The 24449-nt window shown below is 33.7% G+C and overlaps 1 protein-coding gene across 3 annotated transcripts in view; it reads left to right on the top strand.

The window, feature by feature from the left end:
- LOC123681107 (inositol hexakisphosphate kinase 1) overlaps positions 1-24449 on the top strand; it is a 98167-nt gene that overhangs the window by 29589 nt on the left and 44129 nt on the right. For 2 of the 3 annotated variants that reach the window (XM_045619313.1, XM_045619311.1), the window contains exon 2: positions 20243-20451. In XM_045619313.1, the coding sequence (XP_045475269.1) occupies positions 20302-20451 (150 nt within the window). In that variant the 5' untranslated portion in view covers positions 20243-20301. Of the gene's footprint in view, positions 1-5093; positions 5344-20242; positions 20452-24449 lie in introns of those variants that run through there. The other variant, XM_045619312.1, reaches the window with a different exon arrangement.

Raw genomic sequence — 24449 nt, 5'->3', positions numbered from 1 at the left:
TATTGAAAAGCATTACCACCACGTGGTTTAAGCGCATCATTCTTGTTTGAATTAATTCTTGATTAATTGATCTGATTTGTTTTCCTCTACGATTTCGTGCCAACCGAATTCCCATTCAAACTTTGGTACCCAATCATTTCCCCTCTGGCGCTCCTGTGATGACCAAACTTTGTACGGTGTATACGAAGTTGTACCGGGTTTTTCACCATAATTCCACCCCCCCTTTAACTTTGTTACTAGAAGAGGTACAAAAAAATGTTTTCTACAAAAGTTTCACGAAATCGACTACTGTTTTTCAAAATGATTTCACAAAACTAAATATATATAGAGTGGGCAACATATTGATTGCAACTTCATTTTTTCAAATGGAACGCCCTGTATTTTTTTCTAAAAAAAAAAAAGTCTCGGCATTGTATCTATATCTATGTATATATATTTTATTTTGAAATTAAATATTGGTATATTTGTTTTTTGTTCCTCAATGAGTAATCCAAAATTCTAATTCTTTTATAGAATTTTACTGAGTATTTAATAGAAAAATTTATTAACAAAGGTGAATTTAAGAATATCTCATTTCTTAACGACTCAAAGATAATCACAGAATGCAACAAAACTTTAAATTCACAAATTAAAAATAACTGCATGCAAAAATGCTTTTATCGAGTGAATCAAAGCCGTTATGAGCATATTTTGTCCATAATAATAGCAAATTGTATGAAACCTTTACTATAACAGATAAAAGATTAGAAAACTTGAGTGAACAAATAGTATCCAAATTTTTCATACAAGTTTAATCAATCATTCATGTCATGAAGTTTTAATTAATAGTGACTTTTGAAGTATTTCACAAATCGGCTAATGAATTGGTTCTAATTTTGAAAGTTACAGTACAACTGCAATTATAAAATTTTTCATATACTAAATGGATTCTTTGAATTTAATTTTTTCCTTGTTATGATATGGCATTCACTTGCTACACTATATTCAAGCTTATCAACCAGTTAATCTACCACAGTTGAAATGATCCATAAGAGTTATATGATTAGAATTTTGCAAGCAGGTTGGTATCCAATGTCCATCAAGAATGCAACAGTTATTGAAGAGCCTTAAGTAAAGAGGAATATGCATATTTTAATGTTCTTCGTTGTGATCTTTCATGGGCGACTCTTGAATGAATAGATATCTCTTCATTGGATTTCCTTGGAATGTGCTAGCATTCCACTATATTCTTACGTTATAGAACCTGACCATTTATGAAATAATGACGTTGTATGCCTCCCTTCATAATTTCGAAAATTTGGGATAAAAAAATTTTGAAAATAATAAATAACAATATATTCTGTTATATTATTATGATTGAACCATAGCAATTTTTAGTGATATATTTTTGTAACCAGAAATAAGGCCGCGACTAGACGTTCAAGGCCTACTTCGATGTCAATAATTACTGAATGGACTATGTATATATCACAACGTAATCTAACCATATTGGGAACATGTATAAATTTCTTATACTTCCTCTATCCATGTTCATTACTCTATGGTAGACACCGTACCTTCGCTGTCATTTCATAAGGGAGGTCTTGTCAAAAAAAAGTAATCAGAAACATATTATGTCTATAAGTACCTACCGGAAATTTGAAAAATAAATTTAATCTCTTTCGTGAGCTGCATATTCTCCCAATACATGTCAAAAATGGCTCTTACAAAAGAAGGAGAGCACTTGACGTGATTTTGAGAGCTTTTGAGCGCTCATCCATTCATGAGCTTGTTACGCTCTTGGAGGCCACAGAACTATATATTCTGCTTGAGTTTTCTATGGTTCTGATGATGTGATCAGCTTGAAATCTTGTACGAAGCTTGAAATTATTATTTCATTATCCACACAAAATCTCAAATCTTCCGATTTTGCGGTCACGAAAATAAAGACTAATTTTTTTTTTAATTCTTCTGGTTCTTTCGACACGATTAACATGAAATTTTGCATGAAACTTGAAATTGTTATGTTTTATCCAATTTGCAGTTTTAAATTTACCGGAAAAACAATATTCTAATATTTATGGCACATTTTTAGAATTTGTCCATTAACGAAACTTGACCCTGAAAATTTCAAATTTCTCTTTTTGTTTGGCTGTTTTTTTTACGGTCGGACGTCAGGTAAATGGATAGAATCGAATTTGAGAAAAGATTAGTCAGCAGTGAGTCGAACCTCATCGAAAAATACAGTCGACATTGTGACGAAACGAAAACAAAAATTGTTTTATTAAATCAAGGTAAAAAATGAACCTATCGTGGGTATTTCCAAGTGCTGAATGGTTACGTGTAGAAATCAGCTGATTGGTTGTAGCAAAACAACATTCACGCCAGATAAGACATTTAAAGGAATTACATGACCATACATTTCTAAAAAGATTATGCAATCGTTGAAAGTCTACAACACTAAGAGTTTCTTATTATATCAAAATCTCTCACCTGAAAGTTAAATGGAAATCATGCATACTATTGCTATTTTATCTTGTTTCAATTTCTGTTTCATCCGAGGGTTTATCTTTCATTTACAAAATAAAACTAAAGTGTGAGATCTAACAAAACGTTTGCAAATTCGGATGAAAAACATTTATTCGAATAATTTGGTAACTCATTTTATCGACGAGTTCCAAAAATATTGAAGTTTACATGAAACATCAAGCATACGGTAACACGAACAGAGATAAAAAATTTAAGTATCAACCCGTTCAAAATCAAGAATAAATTGAAAAAATTCCGAAATACTTCAAAATCATAAAAATAAAAACGTTAAATGGTAAGTAGTAACAACTCAAATGATATTTCTTGAACGATCAAAATGATTGTATTACAAGAGGTAATTTGTTGACATTTCAATTCACTTTGGGGTCATTCAGTCAATGAAAATCAGCTGACATTCAAATTCCTCGAACACTGACAAACAAATTTGCGTCACAACCAAATAATGATTAAAGACGTGACTTTTCAATGTAATACGTGTCCTCAATCAAATGATTAAACGATTTCTAAAATAATGCAGTTTGATTAGTGAATATAAAATTTCAAGATCGTTAATATTAAACGAACCGCAGCATTAATTTTTCAATCGAAAATTCTCCATTCTTTTTCGCACAATCCAGATTTCTCAATTACAAACGGTATCTCTTAACAAAGCTTAGGTAGAATTTTATCGCTTGAGACCATTTCCGCCGTGAATTACAGACATTGTAACGCAAAGATAGTGATCGGTTCGAAGAAAGATCGCTCAAAAAATACATAAAGTATTTTACATTTTTACCTTCGCCTTGATGCATGTAATTCTCTAACTATTGTTATACCCCAATAAAAATCAAGTTATGCTCGATGTCCTGAACTACGTTTTATTGGTATTTAGGGACAATACTCTGGAAAATATCATTCATTTTCAAAACAAAAAAATTTATAATTAAATGTTCGCCACTTGAAATACACTAGCGATAATTGGATCATGTTATACAAGAAGCTTCTAAGAAGTTTATGAGTTAAAAGATTTTTACGATCATAAATTATGAACTGAATAAAATAAAAGATAGAAAATTGTTGATGCGACTAACTCAGTCTGTGCATACATCAAATGAGTTGGTTCGTTCCCTGATCCATTCCAATATCTATAATTTTAGAATTAAGACCCTGAACTTCAAACAATGGCAATTTTGCTATTTCGATAAGGATGAATAATTTGAATTTGGATGTGAAATATCAATTTCAAATTTCATGTTGATCGCATAACCGAAACCATAGTGTTTCACATCTTTGCAGATACTACCTAGAGATATTTCTCCCGATATGACCGTTCTTGAATTTCTTTTGCCGCTTCATTCATTGAAGCGGCAAAAGAAATACTTATACCTTTGAAACCCAATAACTTGTCATAGGAACTAAAAGAAGCTTTAATTCAGTTGCTGAGCGCAAACAACAGGCCATCCTCAATGATTGCATATTCCCCATTCTTCAAGGTTCAGAAATCTTGGTCTGATTATATGTGAAACACTCTCTTAGGATACCCAAATTTCCGTCTTGAGTAAAAAAATCTGTCATTACTTGCATCAACTTCATCGCCTGAAGAACTTTATGCCATTTCAAACTAGAAAAAAATCTTTATTTTTCATTTTTATTCCAATGTTGCTTGTATGGGTCTGAGGATGAATCTGTTGAAAAAGCTCGAACGCTTACAGAATGCTGGTATCAAATTCATCTACAATATGAGGGGGTTCGATCACCACAGTCAGTTCAAGCAAGAACTAAATTTGTTAACCATGAAACAGTACCGCATTTGGCTTTCACTGCTATTGGGATATAATGTTCTGTTCGTTCTGGGTTCCTGGAAACGGCAATTTGCGCTTTCTTGGAGATGACGTTCGTCCAATAGCGCTTAGCAATCTCACATTGGGAATATCTGCACATCTCACAAATTTTTCCAATAACAGTTTTTCAGTGAGGTTTCCGCAGTTTTGAAAGGGTGTTTCAACAGAGAGAGTCCGAAAGCCGTCTCTCAATTCATTTAAGCTTAGTCTGAAAAGATACAAATCTTAATATGTGTTCATATTTTATTTCATATATATTTTAAAATGTTCTTTATTTATATAGGTATTTCTCTCTTCTATTCATTGCACCTCTTTCCATTCTTTCTTTTTGTTTTAAATATATATTTATTATTAGAAATTTTTATTCAGTTGAGGGATTCAGTTCATATCAAAAGGTAATTTGTGAGAATTTCAGGGGTGGTGAAATTGGTTTACCTCAAACGATTCCAAAATTTTTCGTATTGTAAATAACAAACATGGTCCATATCAAGGAATTACTAACAGAAATATTGTAGCGCACATGGCAATTCAACTTAGCTAGTTATTGATACATTCAAAATTTAAAATGCGTATATTCATAATAAATGGAAACTATGGGAAAAACATTTCGGAATGCTTTACTGCTTTGCGTCATTTTATGTGTCAGTATAAAGATAAAGTTATCAACAATTATCTGAAACAGCTAGATTTTGATGTAATTTGGTGACTTAACGTTGTGTGAGTTTAGTGACCATTGAAGAATTGAAAGTTTTTAGAGCACCTCTGTGAATCATGAGATATCGTGCTATTTTTCACATAAACACATTTGAATGAGTTCGATACCGCCATCAATTTTATTTCGATCAAATAGTTCTTGTCTGGGTTATATATGTGGAAGTGGTTATTTTGTTGAAAGATTGTGCGGACGATTCCAAATTTCAAGGATAGAATATTAGTTTTAATTAGTTTCAAAAGTGTATTAGTGTTATTTCAGAGGACAAAATATTTTCATTTGGTAGGTTAATACGTTTATGAGAACTGATAAAAGTTATGACACTTATGCTTGTTTTGATTGTTGAAACAAGCGGCTTCGAAATGAAAGTTATTTTTATTATTATTACTCTTTATTGCTTATTCATCTATTAAAGAAGTGTGTATGAAATGTGCAATGGGTGGACATATTATGTCCACCCATGTCTTCCAACTGCCAACCCTTTATAACTCAGCATTTTCAAGTAGGAGTTCTCTAAACATACTTTGAAAGAAAAACATAACAGTTATGTTACCTGTTAAAGATATGGGAGGAATAGTTTGAAAAGAAAAATGAGGAAAGATATCGACGAAACAACAACTAGAAAGAAAATATTTCCACCGAAGGACTGTTTCAAGTATCTTTTTAGGCTCATCTTCAATGACCTGAAAGTAGGCTTATGAAATATATCCACAGGGATGCGGTTCTAAAGTTCTTAGTTGCTAGCATCCGTTTATTTTATGCATTGAAATCATTGCATTTGTTGAAGTTTTTATTGATTTAGAATTAGAAAAATTTTGTTGGATTCTACTAAAACATTCTTATTATCCAATAACATGTATAGTTTCTTGTTTCAAAACAGTAATGGCTTGAAATACACGCAATAGGATATAATGACTTCAACTTGTCAATTTTCTTAATAAGAGAGCACAGTACATACGTTGGTTCCGTTGAAAAAAAAAATAGCGGGAATTCAATATTGTTTTCATTCATTATCTCAAGATAATTTTTCATCATTCAAAAGGCAAAACAATTAGAAAGAATTTTTTTCACGACAAAGTACTTACCAAAATACTTTCCAAATAGTTATGGATTCCTCAAAAATCTCATTTCAATATAAACATCAACTCATTTTTCCCTACTTCACTTCACTTTTCCAATAACCTGAGATCATTCATTATATAGGTATTCTAAAATAATTAGCGTTGTGTGAAATATCCGAAGGTTTTCATCTGAAAATTTTATTAATGGTTCAACCTGATATGTTACAGTTGATATCATTATTCAAAATCATTGGTATTCCGAACGCAATATTTATTTGAATATTATTGGAATATTGCAATATTTCATTAATTATTTTTGGTTAGTTTGTTACTATGATGTTCACTGAACACCGATTGCTCTATCATTTCGTCACAAAGTCTGTAATTTTTGAATTTTGAGTCGGAAATGGTCTCCAACTCTCCAAAGATAGGGTTCGACTCTTCGATGAAGAATCTATCCTAAAATTAGACTTTGTTCGTCAGGCTAGTCGTATATTCGATCAATTTTGAATGAATATTCCAAGGTTTAATTAGATAATAAACAAAATCTTCCGTGAATAAAATGGCTATTCGAAATTTTTCAATTTCTAAACTGCATGTTGGATCCGAATGAAATTTTGCGAGTTAGTGTAAAATAAAAATAATAAAAAGAATAACATAAAGCCTCTCACAATTTCATGTTGATGGGTAATCCGAACTATAGAAATTTAAGAAGTATGTATATTGAAAGAAAAGTACACAATATTTCCGGGAATTCAAAATGAGTTGAAATTAGGGGTATTGATATGAAATACCAATTTCAAACTACGTGCCAAATTTCAAGCTGATCACATAGCCAGAACCCAGAACCATTGAAAATGAATTATGAATATTGAAAAAAATACCAAATATTTCCGGGATTCAAAGATTTCAAGCTTCGCACAAAGTTTCTTGTTTATAGCGTTATCAGAATATGGTTCTGATTTCTGCTTGATTTCCTATGGGAAAAACAAGCAGAATATTTGAAAAATACCCCAATTATTTCGTTTCAACAAATTCGTTCTAGTTAATATTTCACAAGAAAATATAAAATAACAATTTTAAGCTTTATGTACCTAAATTTTTGTTTTGCCCGCGCCATCAGAACTATGAAAATAGAAAATTGAAGCATAAAACCAAAACAAATTAAGAGGAAACACTGACGTAAAGTCAGAAGCCTTTGGGGGATTATCATTAATGTGCCAATTATATCCTTGGAGACCACAGAATTGTAGACCTTTCTGCAGGGATGCATTGGGCGAATGAATTTTTATTCGAACAGATTCTTTGCTTCGAATTTTGTTCACGATTGAATATTATTAGTCACAGAGTCCTAGGAGATAGAAAACATAACAAAACACTTATTGAAATTTGTGTATTCCTAGATATTCGCTTAGTCTATTTTTATTTCAAAGAAAATACGCGTTTCTACATATTACACAATATTCCATATCTCTGACCCTGAAAAACAAATCTCTTAATTCAAAAATATCTCAGTTGATCAGCATCAAAATAGCATTGAATATTTGAAGAATTTTATGGTTTTATGATTCAGTTTATTTAGAATTTGAAGAAAAACAGAAATCAATAACATATCCATATCCGAAGACATCAGGAAATCTATTGCATTTCGAGAGCTTTTTGAAATTCCTTACCTATGCTCCATGCACCTACACTGGGCAAAAGAATTAACGCACATTATGGAAATCTCAAATTTATTCTACAACTGAAGGTGTTCTCAATGATAATTATTTTTATCAGAATTATGCATGCATATGTTATCCACTTTCAACGTTTTTCTTCAATCGTTCTGTTAATGCCAATGCAGACATTGCTGCTTGTGCATCAACTTGTAATGGCTCTGTAATTCTGTACCATTGGTAGAGTATCAGCAGAATTGTTTTTTTCAAGGAATAAAAAAAGATGAGATTACCAGATTTTGAATGTATTGGTTCCATTCTGAAATCAGTTGTTCTCGATCAATTCTAGTGATCAATAGTTTTTCTTTCGTTTGATTTTCTACACTCGATCGCTATGCAACGCGAAACACGCAATTTGACCCAAGAGGAATGTGCCCAAGTTTTAGTTTTGCGAGAAGGAAGGTGGACATACACAAGAATTGCAGAAAGGTTTGGAGTTTCCCATACAAGTGTGTCCAGAATGTTGCAGCGATTCAGGGAGACAGGTATGAATGTCCGAAGACCAGGATAGGGTAGACCACGGGTAACAACTGCCATTCAAGAACGTTACTTGAGAGTTTCTTCGTTGAGACAACGGTTTGCAACCGCTCGCCTCCTTCAAAATCAGCTTGAGCAAACTCATGGGGTGTAAATTAGCAATCAGACAATAAGAAATCGCCTCAGAGAATACGATTTAAGGCCTCGTGTCGCGGCAAGAGGCCCAGCTCTTACCCCAGCCCACCGAAGGGCGCGTTTGGATTTTACGAGAGAGCATATCCATTGGGAAGAGGCTAATTGGGCAAGAGTGCACTGAGCATATCTTTCATGTGGACGTCTGTATACAAGGGAACGTCGATCACAATGGTAGAGGCAGAATCTAGACTCATCTGTGAAGAGAACTCTTTTCCAATCAGCCTCTTCCCAATGGATATGCTGGATCTTCTTTTTGTTCAAGGTCTGGAATTTACATTCCCTACGCCCTTAATTCAATTTCTCCTATTTTCTACTGTTGTCTAATCGGGAGACTTTCCTCCCTACTTCATGTAAAGAGGTATTTCTTCTTATCTGTCATTCTTATTTTGATTTGTAGTATCTTTCTTAATTCCTTATTCTCCTGCTCTTTCAGCGTCTCTATTGTCTTCTTTCTTTGTTTGTTGACTATTTCCTCAATTGTTTCAATTTTCAGTTCTTCTGTGATTTGTTGGTTGGTTATATACCATGGGGAACCAACCGCTGTTCTGATTACTGAATTTAGCGTATTTTGCAACTGTATTGTAGTAGTCAGGAAGAAACTTGGTTATAATCTCCTTGTTAGTCGTGATCTGAAAATGAGAGAGAGTTTTTTGAATATTTTGAATCTTGGCAGAATCGGACGTCTCAGTGGATCTTATTCCTCAAAATCTATGACGCAACTATTCATTGTATCAGATAATAGCTCCAGTAGTTCTCTTTGGTATTTTTCTGGTTTTTCGACAGGTGCAGAATATATATTCTGTAGTTGCGCATCTCTTATTGGTATCGCATCTGCGTTGTTTCCATTTCTTATGGTGTTCTGTCTGTCATCAGGTACAAGTTTATTTCTAAATATGACCTAGTATTGGTCGGCTACTCTTTGCTCAGAAACTTGAAGTTCGGGGTAGTTTCTGTGTAAACTTTTGCCGGTAGCCTAACTTATCCTCTTTTATTTTTGTTACTTCATAGTATATGCGCATGATCGTTTCATTTATAGAACTTGTCCATTTCATCCGTCTTCTTGGTAGTCTTGCTTGGGTGAGTGCTGGTTGGGATCCTGCGCAGCACCATCAGCAGTTGAAGAAGTCTTATTCTTCTCTTAGAATGTTGAGTTTCTGGAGGCTTAGCATTCTGTTTGAGACGCCTGTCTCCTTAGCACTCACCGACGTCCCGCATGCTGTCATGTCTAGCGCCTCAATATTACTATTCCTCAAATTCACCATCATTCATGAGTTCCTCCGTGTCGGGGAGGAAACGGCCTTTGGTCGCTTTTTACGATCCGCGGAGCTACGGTGGAAGAATTCTTGGGCTGCTTTCCACACAGCTTCGTCCGTTACCCTGGACAGGGACCCTTTGTCCGGTTTCAGTTAACCGGGTCAGGAAGCACCTGGAATTTGCGGCGGGCAGAAGTCGATTCAACTGTCCTGATTGGTGAATCCCTAAGAATTTCCTAGCCACTACCCTTCATTATTTTCCATTATTTTCATTATTATTGACGTCATGATCAACAAAATAAATCACATGAGTAGGTTTTGGTCTGTTTTATATGATCAAGAGTAGGTTTTTTCCAATTGATATTGGCAAATGGGGTTTTATAGTGGTTGATAGTGGTTATACTCACAAAATCGAATTTTCCCTCGTCCTCGAGGGCTGACAAACTATATGATCTATGTCATTTGATTCAGGTTTCCTCTGTTTACCACATACTAAAAGCGGAACCCGGTACTGCTTCAATCGAAAAAGTTATGAATTTTTTACTAGAAAATACCTCCAAAATCGCATTTACCCTCTCCCCGAGGGCTGAGAAATTACATGAACTATGTCATTTGATTCAGTTTTCCTCTGCACTCCTTCATTCAAAAAAGTAATGAATTTTTCACTAGAAAATACCTCCAAAATCGCATTTACCCCCTCACCGAGGGTTCACGAACTACATGAACTATGTCATTAAATTCAGTTTTCCTCTGTTCACCAAATACTAAAAGAAAAACAAGGTACTCTTCCATTCAAAAAAGTTATGAATTTTTTACTAGAAAATACCCCTAACATCGCTTTAACTCCCCTTCCCGAGGGGTTAAAAACTATATGAACTATGCCATTCGATTCAGTTTTATTCTGTTTATCACATACTAAAAGCAGAAAACGGTACTCTTCCATTCAAAAAAGTTATGATTTTTTACTAGAAACGGCCCCTATAACAACATTAAGTACCCTCTGAGTGGCTAAAAAATGTTGAAAAATATAAAAAATATATGAAAAGTCTATATTGCTTGTTTCAAATAATAAATTACTATCCATTTCCATAATGAAAATCATAAATATACCATTTTTTGCTTGGATCCCACTTTTGGCTTGGAGTGTAATTGTGGATGGGGATAACTTCACACCGGTGAATATTGCCCGTTCCACTTCGGGGGCGTGTTTGGTTACACTCATTGGCTGCATATGTGACTTCTTAATTAACTTCTAATGATTCGCATTGACCAGTGTGGTCCATACGGGTATTATTGAAATGCATTTTTACCTTATTTCAGTTCGTTGTGTGACCGATGTTTTTATTGATTTCGACTATGATGTTTGACAAAATTCTATGGCTCATGTAAAAAAAGATGAATATTTTCCGATCAAATCTATTCCTCCATTTTCTTTCAAAGTCACTTATTATACGACGAGTTCTGAAGAAAATGATTTCGCATCCTAAAGATCTTCATACAAGAAAACATTTTTGATGGAATAACCAACAAATTTTTCATTACATTTTCTGATTGTATCAATGTTACTAGGTACTTGTTTGAGTAATCATGTAGAATAGGCATATGACCTTGAGGTTTTCTAATTTGCTACGTCAAAATAGCAGCTACGTAGCCAGATCGAAAAATCAATCAAGTATTTCATAGAAAATAGTAATATTTCACCATTTCCCGCCATCAGTCGAGACTGTTATAATAATAAGTTACCTTAATCTTTAAATATTAATTCTGATCCTGAATACAAAAAAAATTAAGAGTTATCGGGGGAAAACTTAAACTAAGAAAATACCACGATCTCTAACTGATTTGGGTTTTTTCCGAAAAACTTTTTCATAAGTTTATAAGAATCTCATCAACTCATGAATCGTTGAGCGTATACCCAAGTATTGGCATATTGCTGAGACTGTCATCAACTAACCTATCTGATAATGCAATAATATACTGGGTGTGCCATTTGACATAAGAAAGTAGTATAGTCTGTTTCCGGTATAACAGGAAGTTGTAGAGGTCTGAAAATATTTCAGGGAGATAGATTATCATCTCAAACCCAATATATAAATTTTCAGAACAAAATTAATATTAGTTTACCATAAACATCTAATAATAGGCCATCGCGGTGAATCACCCTGTATATCATTATCATCCAGCCTTTTGCTTCTACTGCTGGACATAAAATTCGCCTTACAAAAACGAAGAAATAAAATTCAATTCGGCAACGTAGCCGCTAATTTGACGTGGAAAATTGGATGTCATTCAAGGATCTCAACGTCATGCACCTATTCTACCCTAGTTTCTTTTATCTTAAGACAGAAAATTTCCGAGTTCATCTCACACATTTTGGTGCTGTTATAATTTTATGCAACGATCAATTCATCACCGTTGACAATTTTCCTTGATAGTTGTTCCGTCAAGTGAATTCGACTCAAGCTATACGGGCAGTTAAATATTTGGAGCCGCATTCAGGTCGAAAAACCAACCCCCGCAGGTACAAAGAAATAGAACAACATCTTTGATGCACTTTGGCACTACATATGGTCATCCTGGAGTCGCATCTAGGTCTAAGAGCAAGAAACAAAGACGTGGACCAATCAGGGACCTGGATTGCGCTTTAGCTATGCAAAATCCAAAGCGATCCTTAACATTCCCAAGAAATTGGGGTACCATATTTAGTACGCTCGTAGCTGTTACCTTGTAAACACATAACTTGTACAGCCAAAATCCAATATATATCAGTTAAGTAATCCAGTGTTTCATTATCCAAATTTAATAGAATTTCAGTTGATTGACTCAACAAAAAACAATAGTATATTACTGGTCGATAATGAAGAATAACCATTACATTAATATCAATAATTATAACACCGTAGAATGACATAGTATCATTTTTGATGTGACAACAATAGTATATTCTAAAACAAGTTGCTGAATGGGCTCCTATTTCAACACGAATGCGAAATTCGAAAAGAGATTATATATCCTAGTGACTTTTGTATTGTATCTTGGCAGTTGGTGTGACTGTTACGAAAATTGACAGATTACGGAATTTGAATATGAATCGTACATTTCGAATTTTGAAATAATTTACAATTACGCATTAAATTCGTGAATTATGTCTGACGAAATTGATTTAACACCCCTAGAATTCTGAGAAATTGCAAATAATGTTGTGAATCATTTCACTATATCCAAATTATATTATATTGACAATGATTGACGTTTGTTGAAATTTGATAGGATTGGAAGTCAGTATAGACAATCACAAAAGGAAAAATATAACTGAAAACGATGCTGTAATGAGTTCATTACAGCTCTGTTTTTAGAACTGTAATGAACTCATTACATTACATGAGTTCATTACAGCTCTGTTTTTAGAACTGTAATGAACTCATTACGATACTGAAATGAAGAAAAGTTATTCACGTCGCAATTTTCGGAAAGAATCGATTTGAGTCCCATACATAGGCATAAATTTTCAACTTCAGGTTTTAAAAAGCGTGCTTCTATGGTTTATGACTTTTTTGCAATAATATCTGGCCAAGCGTTTTTATGGATTAGTTCAAGTTACTTTTGGATGCATGAGTAGATTGAAATGGTATACAATGATTAATTGTAATTATTGTATAATTTAGCGGATTAAGCCGAATACTGGTCAGTTTTTGCAGGAAAAAAAAACAAAAATTCTTTCTATTTTCATAATATTCATTACCTCTATGTCGAGACCACCTCTGAATAGCCATACCGGAAACGATCTACTCCAACCTGTCTCTGTACATTCTGAAATAGTTTTTAAAATAACAGGAGTTTGCTTTGTATGGATGAATTTCTGAGTTATATCTTCTATCGCTATTCCTCGTTGGATGATTTTGATTCATGTTATCAAGTATAATTGTATAAAATTTTTATACGTATATATGCTAATTTTTTAGGAAAATTTTAAGTATGAGTAGATAGCTGAAAGATTTCACGTTTTCTGAATTTGTTCTCTTCATCATAAAAAAAGGGGAATATTATATAAAATACATTTATTCGGTTTTTTTATAAGCTCACCGGATATCACGACTAACGAAGGACAACTAACAACTATGTATTTCCGTTTTGAAAAAATTCAAATTTGCCATGAGTCTCGATGTCTCGCTGCAATGTTCAAACTTACGAAATCCAGTGACTAAAGGACATATTGTATGATAAGCGGCAAGTATAATATTCGCAAAATCCATTGAGAAACCTATCGAACTATTAATAGGTCAAACCAAACCTAGTTAGATTCCGCTTATTCCTGGTTGCCGATATACCAGAAATATAATGTGTTTTCGGTGCTTCAGCCGTCTGAAAAACTAATTATAACATGAAGCTCAATCAACTACTCAGCTCGAAATAGGCAGATCTCGCCTAGCTTTTTTGATGTAGAAAACAAAAGATTATTTTTTTGAAAATTATTATAAACGGGTATTGCAAATGGTAATGTTGACCTAAAGTTTATATTCCACGAACATTAAGATTCCTCATACACCATAACTTCCAAATTGAATAAAATACGTACATACTTTTCGAAGATGCCTTAATTTTCAGAAATGAATTGAAAATAGAGTTAAGCGATGGACTCTAATCACAACAAAAACAGAGGGTACCAGACACTCGTAGCGTGAACTTGTCCTTGACGTATATGTATGTGAGCCAAAATACCTTCAAAGATATCAGATCACTTGAGACAAGCCATCCAGTCCAATGATTTTAGTTCTTAAGAAATACAACGCGTATTGAGACCAAGACGTACACACGAGAGGACACTACTCCAGAAATGGTTTTGAAGGAGAATGTTTACTTTTGTACATTTTCCCTGAAAAACAGTACCAGTTTACAAAGTAGTGCAAAAAGTCAGACAAATCTTGAGAAGTGCTAATACTGGCACTTAAAGATTAGGTTGTGGAAACGTTTTAATACTGCAAAAAAAAAAGCATTCAAACCAATCCAATGAAACGAACGGTGTTGCCTATTAAACTACGTAGTAAGTCCCTTGGTAAATCCGCTCTCCCGAACATGCTTTTGACTGATAAACATAACATCATTTCCTTGAAGTACAACCTACGACCGAGAAACCTCTTAGGTATCTACCTACAGTTTTAGGCGAATGTTCTGGTGAAAAACCTTTTAGACCAGGCCAGACTATGAAGCCCGACATTATAAGACTCTGTTGAAAATTTTTTACCGAAACTAATAGTGTAAAATTTGTATATTCCTGAGATGTTGCAGCGTTAATGGAATGAAATACAAGGAATGACCCAGGTCAAGTTAGTGAGGGGTTGTACCAGAGGGAGGCGTAGGCAATATGTCCAATTTTTTTTCTCCGAACATTTTCGGCACTCAAGTCCTGGTGCACACATCCGACTTTTGCAGTTGCGACGCCGTTGCGGTGTCGTACGCTAGTGTGCATGCTGCCATTTGATTCTTTGTACCACAGCCCGCATGATGGCAGTTACGATCAGTGAGACCAGATTTAGTAGAAATCTACTTTTTTAGTAGATTTTTGGCATTTTCATGGAGTTTTTAGTAGGAAGAAATCCTTTGGTAGATTTTAGTAGATTTTGGTAGTTTTAAAAAATATAACCGAGAAGATTGAGAATATGGAAATTCGGATGTCTAGACTGTTTCTATGAATCAATTCATTGTTCATTCTCATTGAGGTTCTACGTTCTACTTGTTTCTAGAAGAACGTACCTACTTAAACATAATAAAATCATAAAACTTCTGTCGGCTGAAAATAAATACGAAGAATGATGGAATATCTGAAGGGTGCCTCATTGAAAACAGATGGTGTGTAAACTTCCGTTGAAAATATACCATTATCTCACATTTGATATTCTATTCAGTGGAAAAAATATGTCTTACTGGAATTTCATAGACGAATTTGGGTGGCTGCATATTTCAGATTTCGAATGCCAAATGCAAGATAATATTTTCGGCTATCATCCGCATCAAAACAAAAAATAGAAACAAATTTCTAAATAAAATTATAGCATTATTATAACATGCTAAAGAAGGACTTAAAGACGTTACGACGCCGCAACGGCACGGCGGGTAGTGTGCATGCTCCCATTTGAGTCTTTGTACCCCAGCCCGCAAGTACGACACCGCAACGGCGTCGTAACAGCAAAAGTCGGATGTGTGCACCGGGCCTAAATGTCCTATAGCCTCAGGATGCACCGTTCACTAGAAAACTCCAATTTAAGAATAGTTATTTATAATACAAGTGCAGAAGGCATTGATATTCTTCCACGAGTTCAAAATTCAAAAACGAGCCACGAAGTGGCGAGTTTTGGAATGAACGAGTGGTAGAATGAGCCTTCTGTACGAGTATTATACATTATTTTCTCTAATTCTTTGCATTTTCATTGAAATTAATGAAATATTTCCATAAATATAATTTAGTGATTTTTGCATTGAAAAATGTTGGTTGGCAGAACTGATTTCTTTAAGGCAAATTGATGACTTGACAGATAAAGCCGTGGCGGAAAGTTCGGAGTTCCAACATAGAATAATAAAATATAACCATGAAAACTGTGCGTTTCTGATATATTCTCGCACGATTTTGTTCTACAAGATGTGGAAGAATGAACGGAATAACCACAGAATTAGAGAAAGTATTTTTGAAAGTTGGTACAAGATGAAAAATATTTTTGACGATAAAACATATGGAACATGAATTACATGACGAACAATTCAAAATAATAATTATCATGTTTCAAATCGAAACAACTTAAGTATCATGGAATTAGGAAGATGGATATAGTAAATGAAATGAAAAAAATTGGATCATTGTAAAAAGTTATTACTCGAATAAACTCCCACCTTCTTCGTAATGGGCGGGAGCCCCTATTGAAGCCTGAAGTTTTGAGGTATTGAATAATTGTATGTCAACACAGAACTTGTTGATTAGTTTTTAATCATAGTAGTTTGAGGAAAAAAAAGATACCTATAGTTGAGTTGAATTGATTGAATAAATCAGACACAAAAAAACGAGGTCCTATTTATTATTTTGATCTAGAGAATATATATATTTATTAAACTTCAACATGGTAGCAGAGTGCGGTTCGTAGATTATAAAACAGAAGTCTACATCTGGAAAAATTGAATAATAAAAAAGTTCCAAAAAAAGTGATCTGTGGCAAAGAGGTTACCTTGAATAAAAATAAAGAAGCAAAATGTATTTTGGTGGAGTAAATAGATGCCAGCAAAGTACAGATAGGCTTACTAGACGGAAAAAAAAATTGGTCTACTTGGAAGTACAAGATAGGTATTTTACTGAGGCCAGTGAAAGGGGGATTGGAAGTTTTAGAGGGCAAATGTCAAGAAAAAGACATATGATGTTGGTATGCAAATTTTCAGTTATGTAAAACAAACAGATGATGATATCGCAATGCATACTTCGAAGCTAACGAATTTGTAGAACAGTTTACAAGAAGAAATGTACAAAGGTAAAATTACAAATGGAAGGTGATGTCATTGTGAGTTACCTGAAATTCTTCTCATTTATAAAATATTAAAGACGTTGCCTGCAGAGTAATTCCCAATCAAGTCTATCTGGATTTTAATGTCCAATACAAAAAAAAATGTGGACAATTTGACTTTGGTTCACAGCTTTGTAATCCGGCTGAAAAGACGAGCATGCCACTGGATTTTACGTAAAAAAGTGGCTGTATAAGGTTTTAATTTCAGAGCTCTATCATCAGTACTGGAGAAGATATAAATGTTTTTCGATTATAATTTTCTTATAAATTTTAGTTATAACTCGAAAACAAAAGAAGGAGGCCAAAAATGAATACTACCCTTGTTAGTTTCTCTGAAAAAGAGACCAAGGATGGGGTATCAGATTTTGTCTATCTCCTCTGGTTTAAAAGTTGAAGTGCTAAAACATCGAAATTTGCCCGCCCTATACATACTAGTATATTTTATATTTTTTGATTATAAGGGCTGTTTTTTTAGAGCTATAGAACTGTGAATTGCAATAAAACAACGATGGATTATTCGATTGACATGAATTTTATTGATCCGCAAGATAATCTTGTGGCATTACAATTCAAATATGATTTCTGGCATATGACCGCCACGGCTGGCTCGGATGTAGTCCAATCTGGACGTCCAATTTTCGATGACTTTTCCCTACATTTGTGGCCGTATATCGGCAATAACACGTCGAATGTTGTCTTCCAAATGGTTAAGGGTTTGTGGCTTATCCGCATAGACCAATGACTTTACATAGCCCCACAGAAAGTAGTCTAGCGGTGTTGAATCACAATATCTTGGAGGCCAATTCACAGGTCCAAAACGTGAAATTAGGCGGTCACCAAACGTGTCTTTCAATAAATCGATTGTGGCGCGAGCTCTGTGACATGTTGCGCCGTCTTGTTGGAACCACAGCTCCTGGACATCATGGTTGTTCAATTCAGGAATGAAAAAGTTAGTAATCATGGCTCTATACCTATCACCATTGACTGTAACGTTCTGGCCATCATCGTTTTTGAAGAAGTACGGACCAATGATTCCACCAGCCCATAAAGCGCACCAAACAGTCAGTTTTTCTGGATGTAACGGTGTTTCGACATACACTTGAGGATTAGCTTCCCTCCAAATGCGGCAGTTTTGTTTGTTGACGTAGCCATTCAACCAGAAGTGCGCTTCATCGCTAAACAAAATAAAATGGACGTAGTGCGCGATAGGTATTTCGCACAGAACCATTATTTTCGAAATAAAACTGCACTATTTGCAAGTGTTGTTCAGGCGTGAGTATATTCATGATGAATTGCCAAACCAAACTGAGAATAAATCACTTGACAGCTGTTAAATCGGTCGCCATCTTGAACAGTAATGTCAACTTAAAGTTATATACCTGGAAAAAAACACCCGTTACAATATCAACAATAAGAGCAATGTCCGGATCTAATTTGAATTTTTAAACATTATCCGTATACTATGAAGATTTTAATAATGGAGAATTATAAATTAATAAATAGAACTCAAAGTTATCTTCATAATATTCAACATGGATAATTAGGTCGTGAGAACGATACCACGTAAATTTACTGGGAATGAGACCATCTAACTAATGCGTATCTACTTTCTATTAACCTTTGTTTATTCTACTTAGAGGATATCGGTGTTGTAGTATTTATTTGCAACTAGTCGCATCGATAGCTGTTAATGTGTGATAAGATAACAAGAACAAAAACAAATATTACTGGGATTTTCGAGTGTAATTTAGTATACCTGTATTTATCTCATAGGTACCATCAATTAACAATGATGAAGTACGAGTAGATACCGAAATAATACAATGAACGATTGTAGAATATTTCCTGTAACCGAGAATATCTAAAAAAAAATATGAAAATATTACTCATATGGAACCAATCACAACACAATATGAAAATTCATACCAAATGCCATCAAAATCTAATGAGTAGAACACGAAAATAAAGGAATTCCAGGAATTTCACGTTTGTCCCTGCTCAATCTGTTCAATCCCTCTATATCTGGAAAAACTGAAATTCGTATGGGACAATCTGCAAAACAAAACATGATACCATACCAAATTCATTGAAGTCAAATGAAAATTGTAGAATCTGTAGGAAGGCCTTTGCGCATTCGGACGATATATTCGCGGAATGCCCAAATCAAATTACCTAGTTATTAATAATCTAGTTATTTATAATAAAAGTGCATAAGGCATTGATATTCTGACACAAGTTAAAAATTCCAAAAAGAGCTAGGAAGTGGCTAGTTTTTGAATGAACGAGAGTTAGAATGAGCCTCTTGTACGACAATTATACATTATTTTCTGATTCACTGAATTTTTACAATATTTATTAAAATATTCAAGATGCATCTGAAATAATTCCTTGGCAGGAGAGTTCCGAGTACCAAGCTATAATAATAAAATAAAACCCGTGAAATCTGTGTGAATCTGGGATATTAGCCACAGAATTTGAGAAAAAAATTACAGATGCACTTCCATCCACTGCGACGGTCATCTAAAAACAGAAAGAGCAAGTTAAAAATTACAATGTATTTTACTGCAATTGTAATCTAAAAATCAGTAGTAATTTCTACTTTGAGTATTAATGTAATGATAATTTAGGAAATTTTTTTTTTCAATAAAATTAAACAATAGTATTGATTGACCTGACTTTATGAACTTCAGGATTAAGGTAACTAGAAATTCTACAATAAAATGTCACAAAACCACAGAAGCTTTCCGAAAAAAAATCATTACCATGGATTACGAAAACATTTGAATTGCTTCATCGCACAATTCATTAATGTCATAATTCCCCGCTTCGAAATTTAACAAGTACAATTTAGTTCTTCGAAAACAATTCCAAAAAAATAAAAAAGACTTAATCGAGGAAAAGTAGGCCATAAATTGACTCTTTTTCTTTATTTCTAGAATCCCTCCATTCAAACCATACAAAAGGAAATATCCAGTTGTCCGTCTATTGGGTGGGGATGGTTTACCTGTTGGCTGATTGGGGTATGGGAGAAAATGAACCACGACATCGAAACTACGCGGACCAAAAGTCGGATTTCCAGCGGAGACTCTCGGAACAATTCGATGCCGACCAGGAGGAAGTTGATCTTCATCCCTTGAGTAATCAGGTAAGACACATCATCACATCAAGGTTCTAAATATGGGGAAGGTAGGATGGTTCGAATCGATTTTATAGGATCTGTCACTGATTGTAAATCTCGAAATTTCTGACGGGCTATGTGGAATTGTTTTGCTGGTTACGATGGAATTATAGGCATTATAAACTATTCAATACTTGGACTAGTTTTATCTTTTACAATAAGAACAGTAACCAGTAAGTTGTTAATGGATTTTGGGTCAAAATTAAGCAATCTATCTTATCTTGAGAGGGGTTTATACCACATGACATTCTGGTGATCTGCCAAAATTCCAAAACTCCTCTCCCCTCAGCGTCTTTGAGATTTCAGCATTTTTTAGGATAAGTGAGGCAATCCCAAACAATCCTCTGATTTACCGTCTCTCTTTACCACATGCAAGAATTCAAAATACGTTCTTACGTCTTCATTTTTAATTTTATAAAAACCTCATTTTCAGTCTTTGACAAAACTTTGTGTATAATATTTTCTCTTGAATTTCATACAAAAATAATTGTTTGCTCGGAAAGTTTTACATTGCATATATTTATTCTTCAATAAAAATTATAATTTTTTTTCTATTCCAAAAAATTAATAAATAAGGACTTTTCGCAATGACGAACTCTATTATATAAATTGAATAATATGATTATATGAAAGCCTCATATAAATCGATGGTCTCTAGCGTAAAATAGTGTAATCACTTTTGAACAGACCGCTGAAACGGTGTAGACCCCTCTTAAATTTTTCACCTCACATTGTACCTAAAAACTTTTTGTTCAAATACTTGAAAAATTCTAACGAACTTTTGGATACATCATATCCAGTTTCAAAACATGGTCTAGCAATGCGGATTTATCATTTTTGTACTTATATGCTATATTCCAATCTTTGACATAGTATAATTCCCGTCAAAAGTGGTTTAACAATTTGGTTTCTCTGAAAAAGAGTTATTAATTGAATATTGATAAATCCTGAGGAATATTTTATTATAATGATGAGGACATTTACAAATTGTTTTTAAACCTTTAATAGAGCAAAACTTCATCTACAACTTGCTAATTTTTAAGTGGGATAATGCATCACTTTTTTTCTGGAAATCTAATGATTGACAGACCGTAGTGTAATTTTTGTATTGTTTATAATTTCTATGCCATACAAATTTCCACAGCTGTTTATATGGAATAATTCCTTGTTCTATGTATAACGCCTCCCATGGATAGAAATGTAGATATGTATGCGGAAAGATCAACAGTGCTCATTATGCTATATCGCATCAATGATTCCATACCAAATTCTCCCCTTTTGAGTATTTATTACGGACTAGTCTTTTGTCATTTATCTACAATGTTTTGGTAATGCATCGGAGAATTGCAGAGTTTTCATTGCCCAAAAACGAATCTTACGTCTTATTTTCAGTATTGGATTTAGGAACATCTGCAAGCCAATGTTCAATGTTTGAAAGGGAAACAATTCCTACTTTTCCTTGTTTATTATATTCTGAAACTATTGGTTCATGTAGGAACTAATATCGAAGAATTATTATTATCCCGTTGTAACAATACAATTAAAATTGGCAGTTGCGGCGCATTGCTCATCCAAGTTCGAGAACACGATCCATTGAATTTTTAAAGGGAAAAATCAAGCAATCGAAAAAAATTACCAAAAACTTGTTAACACATAAAATTAAATTGAATACATGTAGTGCCACGATGCTAGTCAATATATTTTCACCGTAAATCCTAGCTTTTATCGGTTACAAGTTATGAATTTTTTAAATATGTATTCTCTTCTGATAATAACAGTATGTAAGTAACTGTGGGTAAGAACATAACTGCTCTCTACAACAAGCGTCCGTGGCAGGGAATATTTTTATTCATTTTCAAGAATCCTTTTGTTATTGCATACAAAAAATTCGAAACGATTCATTTATCATTGACTCTGTCTGATATTTTTTCAGTTTTTTTCTTGAATTGAGATATTCCGTGAGAGAAAAGAAATAATAAACGATGGTGTAAATTTTGTAATGTTTTCCTATTGAAATGGGTCGATATAAAAGGAAGTATGAGGTATATTTCCACTATCTATCCTTGAATTATTCTTATAGTTATATACCTACATCTTCAATTAATTGACATCGGAAGTATCTTAAAAAGAAAAATTTATTTATTTCACCACATGAAATGTGATTATTTATAAATAAACTTGCCAATTTTAGACTCTCAGACCTCGGTGACTGATTGAGATCTCAGGAACACTTCCTCTGGAATACTTTCTCATTCATCTTATCATTTGTTAACTAATCTCACTCATTCAATCAATGAATAATTGAATCAATTTTTTTTTGGTTAATTGTCTTCACACAATTCAAACCTTGACACTTTAACCTTGATAATTGGTAGTGCATTGCGATGTTTTTTACGCATTCGGCAATATAATATCAAATTTTGATGTCAAATAATTTTCTCAATCATTTTCCTCATTTTCGATCGAAAAATCTCTTGTTATACCGCATTTTTTTATGCCGGCTCGAGAATCCATGAATGAAAACCCAAAAGAATGCCTATAAAAGATTCTATCTTAAGTTGATATACAGTGCTAACCAAAATTCCTTTTAATATCCCACTTATTTATTGAACAATTGGATCTAACATATAAGAGGATCTTGAATAATATTCCTGGAAAAACAATTGTGGTTTTCATTAATTTTTACAATCCCCGTCATCCATTTTTTTAATCAATACGAAGTTTTCAAAGACAAAAATTTCCATGAAATAATATACTAATTCGATTTTGTCAAAAGCAATTCAGGACACCAGAACTTTCAAGAAGAAAATATACAAGTTCCTATTAAATTTAGAGCCCTATAATATGGCAAGTTATACGGGATAAAATATATATATGTATATGTATATATGACACTGTTTCACTTCATTTTCATGATTTTGTTATGTAATCTGATTTGAAATAAAGTACGATTTATCGACTTTTGCCTATACGCGTAGGATTTTTCCTCGCCGTCGGCTTCTCACTCCTCGCTAAGAGGAACATTCACTCAATCCCAGATATTTAAAATATCAGAAGGGCAGAGCTCGGTCGTGTCCGGTCGTTGTGGTCCCCCTGGTTCTCGTCGAACTTCTGGTCCTCTCACACGTGATCCTTGGACCTGTCCTTCGCTTCCTAGGAATTTTCTCACCGTCCTTGCAGTACCTAAAAGAACAGCTTTTTGCATTATATTACATACATACTCACTAAGACCTAGTTGCTTGATATTTCTCTTGAGATTTGTGGGTACTATTCCTGTTGTTGAGATGATAATTGGAATAGTTCTCGTTGATATCATTCCCCACTGGCGCTTTATCTGAAATTCGAGGTCCCTATATTTTGAAATTTTTTCGACCTCTTTTTGACGCATGTTGTTGTTATTAGGTATTGCTACGTCGATGAGTATTGCTGCCTTTTGTTGTTTATCAACTAGCAATATATCTGGCCTGTTGTGAGGGACTGTTTTATCAGTCAAAACTGTACGATCCCAGTACAGTTTATAGCGTTCGTTTTCTAGGATGGTTTCCGGTCGGTACTTGTAGTATGGCACTTTTTCAGAATTAATAAGTGTTAATTTAGTTGCCATTTCTTGGTGTAGTATCTTTCCTACTGCATCGTGTCTCTCTTTATATTCATTTCCTGCAAACATTTGACATCCTCCCGTGATATGTTGGATTGTCTCGTTCGTTGGACAACCATAACGGCATCGATCGTCAGTAATAGTTCGATCCTTTATGATATGTTTGCAGTAATTTTTTGTTGAGATCACTTGATCTTGGATGGCTAAAAGAATTATTATTATTATTATTATTATTATTATTTTGTATCACTAGATCTAAAAGCCAGTTGCACCATTTGCCTAAACATTGATTAAAAATTTAAACGTTGATTACTCTATGATTTATCAAGAGACATCTGAAATTAATCAATGTTTAAATTTTAATCAA

Source organism: Harmonia axyridis, chromosome 5, assembly GCF_914767665.1.
Source record: "Harmonia axyridis chromosome 5, icHarAxyr1.1, whole genome shotgun sequence".
NCBI lineage: Eukaryota > Metazoa > Arthropoda > Insecta > Coleoptera > Coccinellidae > Harmonia > Harmonia axyridis.
The sequence above is the reverse complement of the archived record's forward strand: the minus strand, read 5'-3'. Positions and strand labels throughout refer to the sequence as shown.